Below are 15,540 nucleotides of genomic sequence, written 5' to 3'. Positions count from 1 at the left end.
GCCGATAGGGGGGGTGAAGGGAAGATGTGTTTGGTGGTGGCATCATGCTGGAGTTGGCGGATATGTGCAATGGACACAATAATAAGAGTTGTGCATGTGGGAGTAAACAAATAGGGCTGGATATTATCTTGAGGGTGGGCTCTCCCCATCTCAATGTAAATTTCAGGGGTGAGCCCAGCTCCTCTTAGCCGGCTTGCCTCATTTTAATTTTTCAAGCGAAGGCCCTTTAGTATGAGGGGGGGAATTCCGTCCATCTCCAGGGGGAAGTCCCACCTTTTGGAACTGCCAGCCAGTAGGATATCCCCTGTTGGTGCTGCAGATAGACCAAGAAGGTGGTGTTTAGTGATGGATCTGGAGCTGGAGCCACCGAGGAGGTAGTAGTGGGGGGGGGGAACGTAATGGACATGTTAGAAAGGGAGGGTGGACATCGGGAGGCAAAGCTGTGGGAGGAGTTCCTTTGATTGACACAGGAGGCCCAGGAAAGAGGCACCCTCCCCCTTTCACTGACCAGCAGCCCACAAAGGAAGAACTTTTTTAATAGGAAAACCTACTCAGCTACACGTTGGGCGCAGGCCTCTTCTGCTGCCTGTTATATCAGAACATTGGTGGGATAAAGCCCTCAATTAGGCATTAACTGGCCACTTAAGGGCCCCAAATGGGCCATGACTGGCCTACCCAGCCAGCACCTGCCCGGCTGCCCATAAAATAATGAGGGATCGGGGAGGTTGGGGAGTGACCAGTGGGGTGGGAGGGGTGGTTTGCTGCGAATGGCCTTTATGGATCTATCTGACTGTTTTCCCATCCATGGGTAACCCATAAAATTCATCCCATGGTTAATTATCTGATCCATTGCAGTGGTAGTTGAGACAGGTTGGGGCAGTAGAAGTTGGGACATGCTGTTAGAAAGTTAAGACTTTGAAAAGAATTGGGGCTCCCAGAGGGAACCATTGGATTAATAGCACCAATGGGACCACAAATCCTGCAAATCTGTCATTCACTATTTCCAATAGAGCTCTGCTGAAACTTTGAAAGCTTGTCACTCCTTAAAACACCTAACTCACAGGCTTGACTGCACACAATGAACTCAATTTTCATATTACTTTCCACTCTCGTGCAAAACTTCAAGTTTTTTTTGCTTGCCCTTAAGAAACTTTTTTTTTGCTTTGAACCAAAATTCTGAGTTGCGGAAAATCTTGAGGAAAGGTCTGTTAACACTTCTCATCATTCTTGCCCACCAGCTTGCTCTCATCTACATTTTGGTTAAATTTAATGTAGAGAAGAAAAGAAGAAACTTATATTTTGTTTTATTTGATGCCTTTTAATTTATCATTTTTAGTGATTGTTCTCCCAGGATTTTAAAAAAATCTTTTAATAACTGATAATATGCAGAAGTATTTATATCTGTGGAATGTACTGTCTTGAACACACTTGCTTAAAATAGATTTCCTTTTTTAAAAGTTTGCAATTTTTAATAATATTCTTCGGCACAAAGGAACCTATAAACTAGCAGCCAAATCAACTCACTTAAAAAAATCAATTGTGCTTAGTGTTTTTGCTTAACATTACGTTTTACTTTCAATTCAGAGAGCACAACCATTGTTGGACTGAATGTTGATTCCTATATCCATAAGTACCAGAACATTCTGTAATAAAGTAGTGCCAATTAACAATAAAACATGTTCTAAAATAAAAATATGGAGTTGAACTGTCTTCTTCTTCATTTGCCATACCTTCTGAACATGTGTCGTCACTGCTAATGCTAAGTCGTTCTGCGTTGCCCTGGACGTACTTGTTGTATAACTTTATTCGCAATGCCCAGCTCAAATCCGGTTGTCTAACAGTATTTTTCAGACGGCGCCTAGCATTTGCAAACCAGTTGGAAACCTATTTGAAAAACATGAGAAATTGTCAAAGATAAATAGTTAATTGATAACAAAACATGAGTTCCAATAGTCTCAGTTAAAAAAGTCATCCAGGGACACTGATTGACTTGTATGGTGTTAATTATAAATATAAACGCACATCATTAGATTTTATATGAACATCATGTGCCAATTCATAAACGTAAATAGTTTATGTGTGGCAAACCTTTTTGCAACAAATGTTAGGCAAAAACAACATGTCAGCAGCTCATGACATTCCCGCTAATGCTTTTATTATGGTACCAACCTCAAATTCCTGTGAAATTTTGTTTGGATTTCTGGGATGAGATTCTAAAATGCGACTCATTTTTTAAAAAATAGCTAAAACAATTGTTTTGACTCCAACTTTTGCTTGCCAAAAACACAGGTTTTCATTTTGTATTACAGTAGTTGATAATGGTGAGCAAAACAATTTGTTAACAATTATGGTGAAGCTTTCAGGTGCCCAAAGTAAGAGCACAGCTTCAGAAAATGTCTCATCAACCATTTCTAGTTGGACTTTTCATATCTCAGCCTGAGAGTTTGGAGATTTTGGATGCATTTGGTTATTCAGTTCCTCTATCTGTTCACAGAATGAAACAGTTAAAGTGAATCAGTGGAGTTAAGTAGATAAGATTTCACGGCAGCAGGGCCACCATATGTTGATGCATTGAGGCGCATTACTTGGCTGCTCACTGGAACCAGAATTTGCTTTGAGCTCTACACAGATAGTATAACAGAACGTGGCAGGGAAGGTTTCATGCTGATTGTGGTCACTGGGGGAAGCAGAAGAGTTCAGCTAACCAGCAGCAAGCATTGTCCTGCCAATTGGAAGAAGTACTGAGCTTAAAAAAAATCCAAGCAAATCTGGGACCTGGTTGCAGATGTTATTGAGTACAGCAAAGATATTTTAAAAATTATGAGAAATTGAATTTTGATTGAATCACAGTTGGAAGATGATAAAATAAATGATTGACTTTATAAACACAAAATACCAAATTTACTGCAATTAAACAATGATCAAAAGAATTTGCCTGTTTCTTGTAAATATGAAACAGCAATCTGGCACAAAGAAAGAATAGACAATTATGAACAATAACATTTGGATTAATTAGGTTTAAGTTTTAACCTGAGCTGTTCAAGTGCAGCTATAACACTACCTAACAATCAGGAAAACCATCCAGTTATGTCCAATCTGGCCAATTACCATCCCTTCAGTCCACTCTCAATCATCAGCTAAGTGATGGAATGTGTCATTGATACATGTGCTATCAAGTGACACTTATTCAGAAACAACATGCTTATTTTGAGTTCCTTCAGGGCCACTTGGCTCCAAACCTCATTACAGCCTTGGTCCAAACATCACAAATGAGCTAAATTCCAAAGGAGAGGAGAGAGAATGACTGCCCTTGACATCAGGGGCTGAATTTTATATTCCCCCAGCAGGCGTGTTTCTAGCAGGGGGTGGGGGGGGGGGATGCAGATAAAATGGTGTGAGTGCGCATCCCACCAGCTTCCTGCCCACCGCCCCATAATACATGGGGTGGGGGGGGTGGCGGGTGGGCACTGAAATCAGTAGCCCATTCGCCATATTTAAATGAACAATTCAGGGTCAATTAGGCTTGTTATCAAGCCAAAGACCCTGATAATATGCTGCCCCTGCCATAAAACCTTTAGCAAAGCCCGGGAGGGGGGAGGGGTTCACTCATCAGGAGCTGCCCTTTGCCAATTGCAGGGAGGGCCCTCCTTAGGCTGAATAGCCCCTTCCTTACTGCCCGCTCCCTCTGTTAAACCCACCCCCTCCACCCCCAACCCAAACCTCCCTGGCACCCTAGACTTATCTGCTCCGGGGAGCCAAGGCCTTGGCATCCTCTCTTCAACAGCAGTCCCAGCAGCGGCCACTGACGTTTTCCAGGAGCTGCCAGGACTGCTAGAGCTGCTGGCCAATCCCCAATGAGGGCCAGAAGTCCCACCTGGCCCTCATTAATCAGCCCCAGAGCAAATTATGGCTGCGGCGCAAGTCGACATGAAGTGCGTTGGCTCCACATCAAGTGGTTTCCGGTGGGAGAGGGGGGACCGGTTGACCATGCTGTCCACACCATCCTCCCACTCCCATATTATTCAGCCTCAAGGCAGCTGAGGCTGGCATCAAAAAGCCCTTGTAAAATTGAAGTCAATAGGAATCGGGAGAAAAGTTTCCACTAGTTGGAGTCATAACTAACACAAAGGAAAATGGCTGTGATTGTTGGAGGTCAATCATCACAGCCTCTGGCTATCCCTGCAAGCTTTCCTCAGGATAATGTAATGTCCTAGGCCCAGCCACCTTGAGCTGTTTCATCATTGACCTTCCCACTAAAATCAGTCAGAACTGGGGATGTTCGCTGATGATTGCACAATGTTCAGCACCATTCACTACTACTCAGATACTGAAGCAGTCCATGCCACATGCAGCAAGACCTGGACAACATTCAGGATTGGGCTGATATGTGGCAGGTAACATTCATGCCAGGCAATGTCCATCTCCAACAAGAGAGAATCTAACCATTGCCCCTTGACACTCAATGGCATTGCCAGTGCTGAATCCCCCACTATCAACATTCTAGGGGTTACCATTGACCAGCCATATAAATACCGAAGTTACAATAGCTGGTCAGAGACTGGGAACTGTCTGGAAAATAACTTGCCTTCTGACTCCCCAAAGCCTGCCTATCATCCACAAAGCATCAGTTAGGAATGTGAGTGGAAGTGGAATGCATTCCACTTGCCTGAATGAATACAGCTCCAACAACATTCAAGAAATTCAAAACCATCCAAAACAAATCAGCCTGCTTGATGGGTACCCCAGTGACTGCCTTAAACATTAATTCTCTCTATCACAGCACACAGTGGCAGCAGTTATCATCAACAAGATGCACGGCAGCAACTCACCAGGCTCCTTCGACAGCACTTCTGCTACCTAGAAGAACAAGGGCAGCAGACATATGGGAATACCAACATCTGCAAGTCTCTTTCAAGTCACATACCATTCTGACTTGGAACTATTATCAACGTTCCTTCACTGTTGCTGGGTCAAAATCCTGGAACACGCTTCAAAACAGCACTGTGGGTGTACCTATGGTTCAAGAAGGCAGCTCACCACCAACCTCTCAATGACAGTTAGGGATGGGCAATAAAAATACTGCCTTGCCAGCGATGCCCACATCCAGTGAACAAATAAAAAATATTACTGACCTAATAATTTATTTCTACCATTGACTATTATTTAGTTGCAGGACTTTTTACAGCATACATGACTGAGTCATTCTCTGCGCATATCTTGGAGTCAAAGCTGTGTTGCATCAAAGCAAAAAGTATTGTATAACCAGCTGATAAAAATATTAAAGCAAGGCATCATGTGTGGTATTGAGAGACAGATTCTTAACATGAGGAAGTGAAACAAAATACGGCAAAGTGGAATTTTCACAATACTGTCCAGTCTGGGCCTTCACAATTATTACAAGTCATAAAAGATTAAAGTAATATCCTGGAAGGGTGGGACTGAGAAATTTAATGTTAACTAAAAGAAATGCAGAGCCCAATGGATTTGATTTAAAATGTCAGCTGTCAAACACTCTAGAAATACATTTCTCTAGGAAAAATCTATAGAAATTATCCCTAAGAGTATAAAGACCTCCAGTGGGGAAATATGAAAAACAGTCAAAGATAATGAACTCAGAAAGAAACATCACTTCTGGGAAACTATGAGAACTGCTAAAAACTGACTTCTGTATCAGTTACGCCTGAACACTTATTACTGTCTCTCACTGGACTGCTCAGCCTTCTCGAAATGGCTCTTTATGGACTAGTTATTTTGCAGTATTGATTGAGGAGATCGGCTCACATTGCCTGGGTTTCGCATTGGTTGCAGCATACGCTGCAACTGGTGGAAAGACATCTCTATAAACCTTTTTTTTATAAAGTCTCAAAAGATCCAGCAGACAACGTTTTTATATTATTGAAGCTGGTCCAGAAAAAGAACTCTGCACATATAAAACCTGCATAGATTGAGGTGCAATTTTCTTGAGCATGAAGCAGTGTACTAATATCATCTGCCACTTTGAAGCTGGTGCTAGTATCAAACTAATAGCTGCAATTTAAAGGCTGCATTAAACATATTAATATATCAAATTATACCAATGACATGGGCAACTATCAAATCTGCCATGTTTAAAATAAGTTTTTGTTGTCATTAAAAATAGCTGCTGTCTGATTTTCTCCGTCGTGTATTCATATCTGATTTTAAGTGCAACAACATAGCCCAGCCATTATGCTACCATCCCCATGGGAATGGGAATTAGCTTTGGGTGTGTTGGGGGATAAGTGGCAGTATAACAGGGGACAGATAAAATTATTCATCTATCTGAGCATTGCTGTAGTATGGTTCTAGTTTTCAAACAATCTCAATGCAATAATGTTTGAAGATAGATAAAATTAACTACAATTCAGTGATCTGACCAAAAGGAAACCGGTGTGTTTACAGCAGTTGACATTCGCGCGATTAAATGATAAATTAGCAAAAATATCCACAGTGACATTTACAAGGTTATTAAATTAACATTTCATTGCTGGATGTAATGATTGGTCTAGGAATGTGGTGACGAGCAGGTTATTATGTTTTTCTTTGCCTGTTTTGATTGCTAGCTTATATAGGAACATTACTTTCACATAAATATTATTGATATATGTCCCTGAGCAGCTGCATAACCAGAATATCAATAAACGGGAACAACAAACATTGTTCCTCTTTACATCCTCCAAATTAACTAAATTGTCGATTCTGATTTGCAATCAGCATTTTGTGGTTGACCTACATTAAAATTGACCTACATTAGTCTCTATTTCTCAGCCAAGTATGCGGGCAATGGCAGGAACGATCCGCAGTGGGTAGGCTCTTTGGGAAGCGGCCGGATATCAGACGGTAGCTGTACCGGGCCCATCAGATGGACAATCATGGGCAGATATACAGACTATAAAGAAACACTTCAGTAGGCTAGTTCACCAGAATTCAAGGGTCTAGGAGGTGTTAATTGCAATACGGTAACACTTGTGCCTAATTAATTTTTGATTTTAAAAATCTATTATGTAATTATGTAATTGTGCAGAATCCCTGACGAGTTTCTCCCATAAATATGTTATGTTTATTACTTTTCGATCCAGCGTCAAACAGCTGCTAATGCTGCCTGATGTCTACACTGTCACTGTTAATGCTGCCATCACCTTGAAAAGCGCGGGATTGCCGCAGAGGAGCCGCATCTCCGGGAACTCACTGATTTGACCATTGTGCACAAGTGGCAAGAGTAAAGAGGCGGGATGACATTGATCCAATTAATCATCCCATTCCCTAAATTGGTGTGAGGAAATCGGGCGTACAAATGAGGTACAAGTACATTCTAATCGTTAATTGTTTTAACTCAAAAAGAGTTATATTCTTATTGTAGTCAGAATGGTTGGCGAGCGGTCAGTAGATGGCAGTGCAAATGTCATTTCCCAAGATCTAGCTCGAAAACCTAATTGATTAAATAGAACAGTGTTCAGTATTTATTAAAAAGTACAACGCAGAATTTAATTCATATCATATACAAAAACTGTCTAAATGTTAACTGTTTTAAGTCACCTTGACATATTATGTACAGCATACAATGCAAGTAAAAACAGAATTACCTGGAAAAACTCAGCAGGTCTGGCAGCATCCGATGCTGTCAGACCTGCTCAGTTTTTCCAGGTAATTCTGTTTTTGTTTTGGATTTCCAGCATCCGCAGTTTTCTTGTTTTTATACAATACAAGTAGTTTAGAAACACTTGGTATGGAAATCGTCATATTTAGACTAAAACTGGAATGTAAAACTTTGTATGGAATCATGATGTCCTGTAAGACAGTCCAACTTAAACCCTTTGTAAATATAAAAAGGCAATGTGACGTATCTGAAAATATTTCTGCCCAACCCACAGATGGTTTGTTCAGTCTTTTCTGTAATGCAACACATTATCTATAATAACTCACTCAACAGGTGGATTGCAATGGGAGAAAGAGATGGTTAACACAGTACGTACATTTTTTTTATCTTATCCACTATATTCTTAACTGCAATGACCTGAAACATGTTTGGCAATTATAAACTGGCAATGCGATCGTTTCAGAAGGATGTTATGAAAATACATCTAGTTAAAGAGTTTCTTGGCCTAGGAACATTTAATTTGGTATCGCGTCAAACGCGAGTAGTTTATTATCCGTTAGCATGGCAGTACGATCATATATATTAACACTAACACTAATACTAGGAAGATCAAGGGATATGGAAAATAACAGTGCTGGTTTTGAACAAATCACTACAAGCTATTTAATTTTATGAATGGGCACAAGTTCATTCTTCCACTTCCCTCGCTGGGCCTCTTGCTCATATTTTTAGAACCATGATGCTTAACATTAATAGTGTGGGTCCTCCAACATATTGCATATCGAGTTGTGAGTAATCGTAACATTGCTATTGCAAGATGTGAAGATGTGTATATAGGCAGCATAACATCGCCTTAAACTAGAACTTGTCACATTACAAAGACGTTTCAGAGATTCTTGTCAATATAGGGAATGTTCCAATACAGCTGATCAGAATTAAGCTGTATAACGGCATAAGGTTTCTAGATGAAATATTTTAGATCAGTATGCACTTGGGTAAGTATTGCGTTTCACCAGTTTAAATATCGAACCCTAGTTCATCATTTTACCTTTTGTGAATGCCTTAAAACACACACACACATAATTGACACCGTTATAGATCTATACATGAAATGTATTTGTCTTTCAAACTCCTGTGAGCGGAGAATTAAATCATTTAAACAGATTTCCGCATAACCTGCATCGGTTGGATTATTTCAACTTCTAATCGGTTAGAGTCCAATACACGAAATTTAAATTTCAACCATGATTTCAAAAATGTAGAAATTTATAGCAGCCTCGCCTGAAATAAAATAGTTTAATTCCTGCATTTAAAGCACTTTAAATGTAAGAATACACAACAGTCCTTGCAGTTACAGTGCAGACGGGGTGTTTTGATTAGTGTGTCTAACAGTTGTGCGGATTTAGTGGAAATGTTCACATTCAAAAAAGGCTCTGAAGATTGTGTACCCGCAACTGACTCGCCGATTCTGTCGACATAGGGCCCCAGTGTCACAATTCCCCACATGAGGAACTGCCTCTCAGTTTCAAGGCTGTTTCTCTACTTTAATCATCACTGTTAAAAAATACATCTGCCACAGTTTTACCTTCACAAACTAAAAAGAAATTGCCATGCAATATACTGAATGATAAAGTCAGATTTTCACTGGAGTTTATTATTCGGTCAGCGCATTTACACTTTTTTGCGAGGCACTAATGGAAAATCCTGGGATACAAGTAACTGAAGTGAGACAGACATCTGGAAAATAATATAGCGGTATACAGTATCCGGTAAGAAAACGGCCTTACTTGTACCAGGGTCATCTGGGATCCGAGTGCCAGTAGGATCTTCTCTGTTTTAGTTGGATAGGGATTGTCCCGGTGTTTGTAAAGCCATTGTTTCAGGGGACGAGCCATATCCTGGAGAGCCTGTCGTTTGTGCCTCACTTTCCCTCCACCCTGCCGAGAACTGCAAACAGTTCAAGGTACAGGTTTGTCAGTAGTCAATCCAGCAGTAATAATATAACCTTTTTCAAGACAGTCGACGCAACCATTCCTTTGAAAGCGTCATTAATTTAATTGTTATAATTATTTCAGTCCACGCGAAGGCCCATATAGTCACAAAGAGTGGGCAATGTACACGCTGTATTGTGCTCTGCATCGCACACTACACTGCACTTTCCGAAATCAGTTACCACACCTTACCTTTTAGGAAACAATAATTCGTCACATTAATGTGTAAATTACAAAACCTACAAATGGCAAATGAACGCCTGCCTTAAGACCAGTGTTAAAAATTCACTTTGTTCGGGGGGAGAAATGGTAACAGAAATGTGTGCAATTTTTAAAATCAATCACACGTTTAACATTACTTTCCCGAAGAAGGCGCATCTCAGCGGGAATATTAAAATCCAACCCACAGCAGTCATGAATTGTCACTACAATTAAAAAAATACAATTAAATCGGTGACAGGTTGGAAAAAAAATTCTCATGTTTCTGGTGATTTAATTGTTAGACAAAAATTAAATTCGTTTTAGTAATGGATCTGAGACACCGCAGAAATATTCGCGTACGTGTGTTGGGGGGAGGCGTTCTCGGCAAGGTTCCCCTGGATCAGTGACTATCGGTATTGTGGGCACATGTTACAAACACAGTTGTAGAGAATTTCAGCACAGAAACAAGCCATTCAGCCCAACTTGTCCGTGCTAGTGTTTAAAGTATTTCAAATTCATTTCAGCGGAAGCGTTTGGGAAGTTTCTCAGAGACCTGATTAAGGCTCTGTATAAAATGGAAGTTTCCCGTCCTTAAATGAGTGCAGGTCTTTGTTTCGCTGGTTGAACGCCAATCAGTAAAGCTCGCTTCTGCCCCTATATTCATATAAAGAAAGCCTTGCATTTGTATAGCTCCCTTCATCACCTCATGACGTCCCAAAGCGTTTTTCAGCCAATGAAGTAGTTTTGAAATGCAATCACTGTGGTAACGTAGGACATGTGACCTCCGACTTGCGCACAGCAAGCTTCCACAAATAGTAGTGTGATAATGACCAGGTAATCATGTTTTTTTAGATGATGCCAACTGAGAGATAAACATTACAATGTTGTGGGCATGTGGGTGTGAGTTTTGCGTGCTGCACTTGCAAGGATGTGAGCACATGCTTGTGATTAGTCGGCGGATTTATAGTGTCTGTAAAGCGCGTCCGTAGCCGAGGGACCTGATGTGAATCTTGTCTGTATGTGTGTATTCAAACTGAGTGCTGTAGATGTCGCTGTGAAGCTGAAGGCACCAGATCCAGTTATTACAGACACTTGTATTCTGACCTGATGATGATGATACTTCTGACTCACGTTCCCTTGCACACTGCCAGACCGTCGCGGTATTGCTAAACTTTCGCAGTCCATTTTCATAACCCCCAAAGCATTTGTCATCAAGCATCCTTGCTACCCGATAAATACTCAAGGTTAAATACTGTTTGTGTTTGAGATGGAATTCAATCTCGCTTCTCACGGAAAATGTATTTAGTGAACACGACTATAAAAAGAAGAAAAATATTTCAAATTTCTTGAAACCCATGATTGTCACTGAATTTTTTGTTTTAAAATAGTGATTTGAATTTGATTTATTTTTGTCGTTGGAATTTGAAATAATTGAAACACATAAATCAATGACAAAATTTCTACCATATAACATTGATTTAGGTGTACATATGACATCTATATATATATATGTACATATGATATCTGGCTATCCTTGAATTGTTTTAAATTTTTACCGTGAAGACTTTTGCAGCTATGAAATCCTAGGAGTTAAATGCCATTGCTATTTAGCCTCTTCCATCTTGTTGCACTTGTTTGAGCGTCTGATGCAATGAGGCAATGCAGAAAACAGAATAGATTCACAATCAGGAGTCTCACTATTAACAACAATATGAAAGGGTAATTTGAATGTGTTCAAATACTTCGAGTTTTTTATAGAAAGATTAACAGAGAGGTGTCTCGTTTCCAATGGCAAAATGAAATGGGTAGTGCATGTTTGCTAATTACTAACACTAATACTGCGCTGATGTAATCAGAAACTCGTAATCACATCTCCAGAAGGTTCATTTCAACATAACTGTCAAATACGGCGAAGAGAAAAATGTTGTTTTAATCTCATGTACATGGGCCGTCAGATTAAGATACCGCACCGTACACCGCCTGCTGCACTGTCTCTACACAATGAATGCATCCCGTCCTGTTTTTTTGGAATGTCTTCTCACTATTTAGGGGCAGAAGCGGACTGCTTAACGACAAAACACAATTTCAACTTCTCCGATGTCAGTGTGTCAGGGGTGCATGGCACGGATGAAAAGTGAGTACGTTGTGCAATTCTGCTTAACCACTTTTTCTTCCGGACACTAATGAAACACATTCCTCTTATACAAGATCGAGATAAAGTTATGATCATACCCAGACCTCCTGTGTCGCAGGCCCCTCTGACTTCTACCAGACGGACTGTCCGGCATCATCAGCTCCTGGTGCTGCTCTTCCATGACTTCCATATAGGTCCTGCTGTTCCTCTCAACCTCATTGGCTTTTTCTTCGAAAAGGACTTGGTTGGTAAATTTATTAAACACGATGGTGTTCATCTTTCTACGTTCCAATGTCAGTCTCACTATTGGATGAAAGTGTCGTGATTTGAAGATCGAACCTGGTTTACTGGAGGCAAAGGATAAAAAGAATCGTAGGTTACTTCAAAACAAAACTCAAACGACCCCCGTTGCCATGTAAATGAAGGCGAAAGAAAACTCCGTACACAGAGGAAGGAACCGGCCATGTGCCAAAATAGACAAAATGCAGACCATTCATAGTGAATGGCCGTGTTATTCACTTTCACCGGCAAATTAGAGTTTGTTTTTCTACATCGTGTTGTTTACAACCCTCAAATACGCGCCATCCGCAAGGTTAAAGAGCGAAAAGAAATCTGCAGATGAAAGGGAATATGGGGACTGATAACTTCACTATTCGATCACCCGCTGAGAATCCTAGGTTAAGGTTAAAAAAAAAGTTCTGTCCAATTTGTAAAAAAATACAAATTGGAGCTATTGGAACCTCAGTATCGACCAGGATAGTGAAATAAATTCCTTTAACGTGTGATCTGGGGACACGGGCACACAAGCAACGGAAACAAGAGAAAGATAACTTTTAATCGGCCACTTTTCAGCATTAGAGGCCAAACGCGCGTCTCGTTTAAAATCTTGTCCTTAACTGTTCGCTTTACTGCAGTGGATCTACACAACAGTCAAAACTTGTCTCGCAAAGCCAAGGGTTTGAAGTAAACAGTAAACTCCCGGGACATCTGCGCAAGCTCGTTTTAGGACTACTGGTGCCTTGTAGACACATTAATAGAAACGTTTTTAATGATTAATGTTTCTTACGTGTGTTCGGAGGCAGCGCGGGTGCTGATTCAGACAGAGCTTCCATTCAGAATAGATTGTTAGATATTACAGCACATCTGAACGAGGCTGAGAAACATCACGCACACATTTACAATGTACGTGGGCAGCCCAGCCTCGTGGGGTGGGGTGTGTTTACATCATCTATCAGTGTTTCCAGAGAATTCCGATTCATTGTCTCTCTCTCTCTCTCTCTCTCTCCCCTACCACTACCACCGCGCCCACCCCCCCCCCCCCCCCCCCCCCCCCCCCCACCTCCTCTCTCTTTCTGGGAATACCTCGGGGAATAGCTTCCAGACACCGTCAGAAAATACCCAACACGTGTCTGCCGTCTGATCAGATAATAGTCCAATTGTTTCACAGCTTGACTTACCTGACTCATCTGGCTACATGCGATCGGCTCTCCTCACTTTGTTTTGGTAAACTAATTTCTCTAATCAAAATTGGGTTTGGATGTTGAATTACATGAAGAGTGTAGAAAGTTGCTGAACTACCACCACCCACCCCCGTCCCAATTCCCGGATTGAGACCACAGTACATTGGGCGTCACACATTTCGAAGGCTGTACCTTCCTGTGCCTTATTGAGCTGTAGACAGCTGATATGTTGATAAGATTTTAAAACCGCAAGCAAGCCCGCAGGTCAGCTGGCCGGCCCACCAACTCCAAGTCAACAGCGTTCAGCAAATAGCTTGCAACAACCCGTTTAGCCGTTATCCTGCGAACATTTTGCCACCCAGCTTCGAGCCCCTTCCTTCTGTGAGCGCCCGATTCACCATTTCAGATCAACCCCTGTGCAATGTAACAGGTTCGAAAGGGGTTTCTAAAGTCTCCGTGCCTTTTTGTCACTTAATAGGAACACATTCTACCGAGTGCACGCTGACAGCCGAGAATGTGCTGAATTAGTATTCCACCAACAAACACTATTGGAAAGCAGAGAAGGAGTGACAGTACCTGGTTTGGGTTTTGGAAGGATCCGGTCAGTGTGGTAAAGCGATAAGAGCGAGTAGTAATCCAGCTCCTGTGTGCATTTGCATTCCCATTTCACATCGCTTGTCAGTCAGACTGAACTGAAACCGCACGAACCACGCTCGCCTCTCTCCTATTTACCCTGATGGCAGCCCTAACCCCGGAACCTGAATAAACAGCATTGACCATGTTTCCCAGCTGCTCTGCCTAGTCTGTGAACATAGACTGACTGCATTACACAGTTTCCGGGAAGGTGCCGCGGGAGGCTGGCTCTGCCTGTTTTACAGGATCCTGTTCTCCCGCTCCTAAATATAGCGCGTTTATTTCATTTCCAGCAAGAACATTTCCGTTCTAAATAAAGTGACCTGGTGCATTTTCGTTTCATTTTCCTCCCTCAAATGCAGCATTGAAAATATATTCACTCATGTTTCAGAAAACGAATTATAATCCAGGTATTCACATTGATAACATCAACTGGATTGGATTTTCCAACACACCTTTCGCGGTCAATTTGTCACAGAGTTTACAATAATGTCATTTTGTCTTTTAGGGAGTTACATTGTAAATTTACCCTTCATTCATATTTCTGGTCATAACTCTTCTTTGCACACCTCCCCATATATTTATCCCCAGTAAAGGGCCACATAGCATCTGCACTTCAATGTGAAATATCGAAGATGGTGTTCATTCGGAAAACCCATTTTAGCTGAAGATAAATTAATTTAAATATGAATGATATCATTTCGTTTCTAAAATGCTTTCCTGCTTGTGCACCACAACACGCGGGGGTCTCTCAAACATCTTGGGCAACTGGGTTATATTTAGATTGGATTGATTCTCTTGCAAGAAGAGTCGATTTCCTATAAAACTGACCCATAAGTGAAACTCAAAACTTTGACAACAATTAGAATGTGCACAAGAATAACAGCGCAACGCGAGTACAAATGACCACATTCACAAATTTATCGGAGAAGATGAATTTTCCGAATCAGAAGTTGATTTAATTTCCTTGGTTTGGGGAGAGAGTGTTTAGTACATCATTTCGCAGTGGAATGCGTGTTCGATCAGCGTCGCATATTTTTCAGCGTGAAGCAGCGCCAGCTATTTTCGATTTCATTCATTGAATAAATCACGGGCATTCTTTTTTTTTAATTGATCAATCAACAGGATTGTAGAATTGTAGAAAGCTAGATATTGGATCAATGCTGCCTTAGAAAATTGCGCAATGTTATTGGGCTGGGCCAGGTTTTTGTTGTTAGGTAACTTGAACAAACGCTGTTGGTTACCTCCGAGGGTTCCAAGGTTGCATCCTCCGTGGACCGACCTTGCTGAGGAGTGGTCAGAAGCAGATAGAGACTTTACAATTCTCCCGTTAAAAAAAAAGCTTGTGTTGACCATCAATCTAGCATTATCGAGAATAAAGGGATGCCAGGATGTTCTTGAATACCTGCGAGTGCTGAGTGCAAGTATTCACGTGAGTTTGACCTTTTTACACGAGGTGACATTTTAACCGTGTCCTACTTCGTTACCATAAAGGTAGTCGAAAAA

General features: G+C 41.2%; 1 protein-coding gene across 5 annotated transcripts in view; it reads right to left on the bottom strand.

The window, feature by feature from the left end:
• The window catches only part of mkxa (mohawk homeobox a), an 80,774-nt gene extending 66,661 nt beyond the window's left edge, over positions 1-14,113 (bottom strand). For 2 of the 5 annotated variants that reach the window (XR_005942692.1, XM_041185217.1), the window contains exons 1-4: positions 13,008-13,092; positions 12,040-12,288; positions 9,403-9,562; positions 1,731-1,884 (exon numbers count right to left, since the gene is read on the bottom strand). Coding sequence is in view for 4 of the 5 variants with exons in the window: in XM_041185217.1 (XP_041041151.1) it covers positions 1,731-1,884; positions 9,403-9,562; positions 12,040-12,218 (493 nt within the window). In the remaining variant the exon portion in view is untranslated. Of the gene's footprint in view, positions 1-1,730; positions 1,885-9,402; positions 9,563-12,039; positions 12,289-13,007; positions 13,093-13,398; positions 13,429-13,977 lie in introns of those variants that run through there. The other 3 variants (XM_041185218.1, XM_041185220.1, XM_041185219.1) reach the window with 3 other exon arrangements.
• Between the last annotated feature and the right edge of the window lie 1,427 nt (positions 14,114-15,540).

Source organism: Carcharodon carcharias, chromosome 3, assembly GCF_017639515.1.
Source record: "Carcharodon carcharias isolate sCarCar2 chromosome 3, sCarCar2.pri, whole genome shotgun sequence".
NCBI classification, from domain to species: domain Eukaryota; kingdom Metazoa; phylum Chordata; class Chondrichthyes; order Lamniformes; family Lamnidae; genus Carcharodon; species Carcharodon carcharias.
The sequence above is the reverse complement of the archived record's forward strand: the minus strand, read 5'-3'. Positions and strand labels throughout refer to the sequence as shown.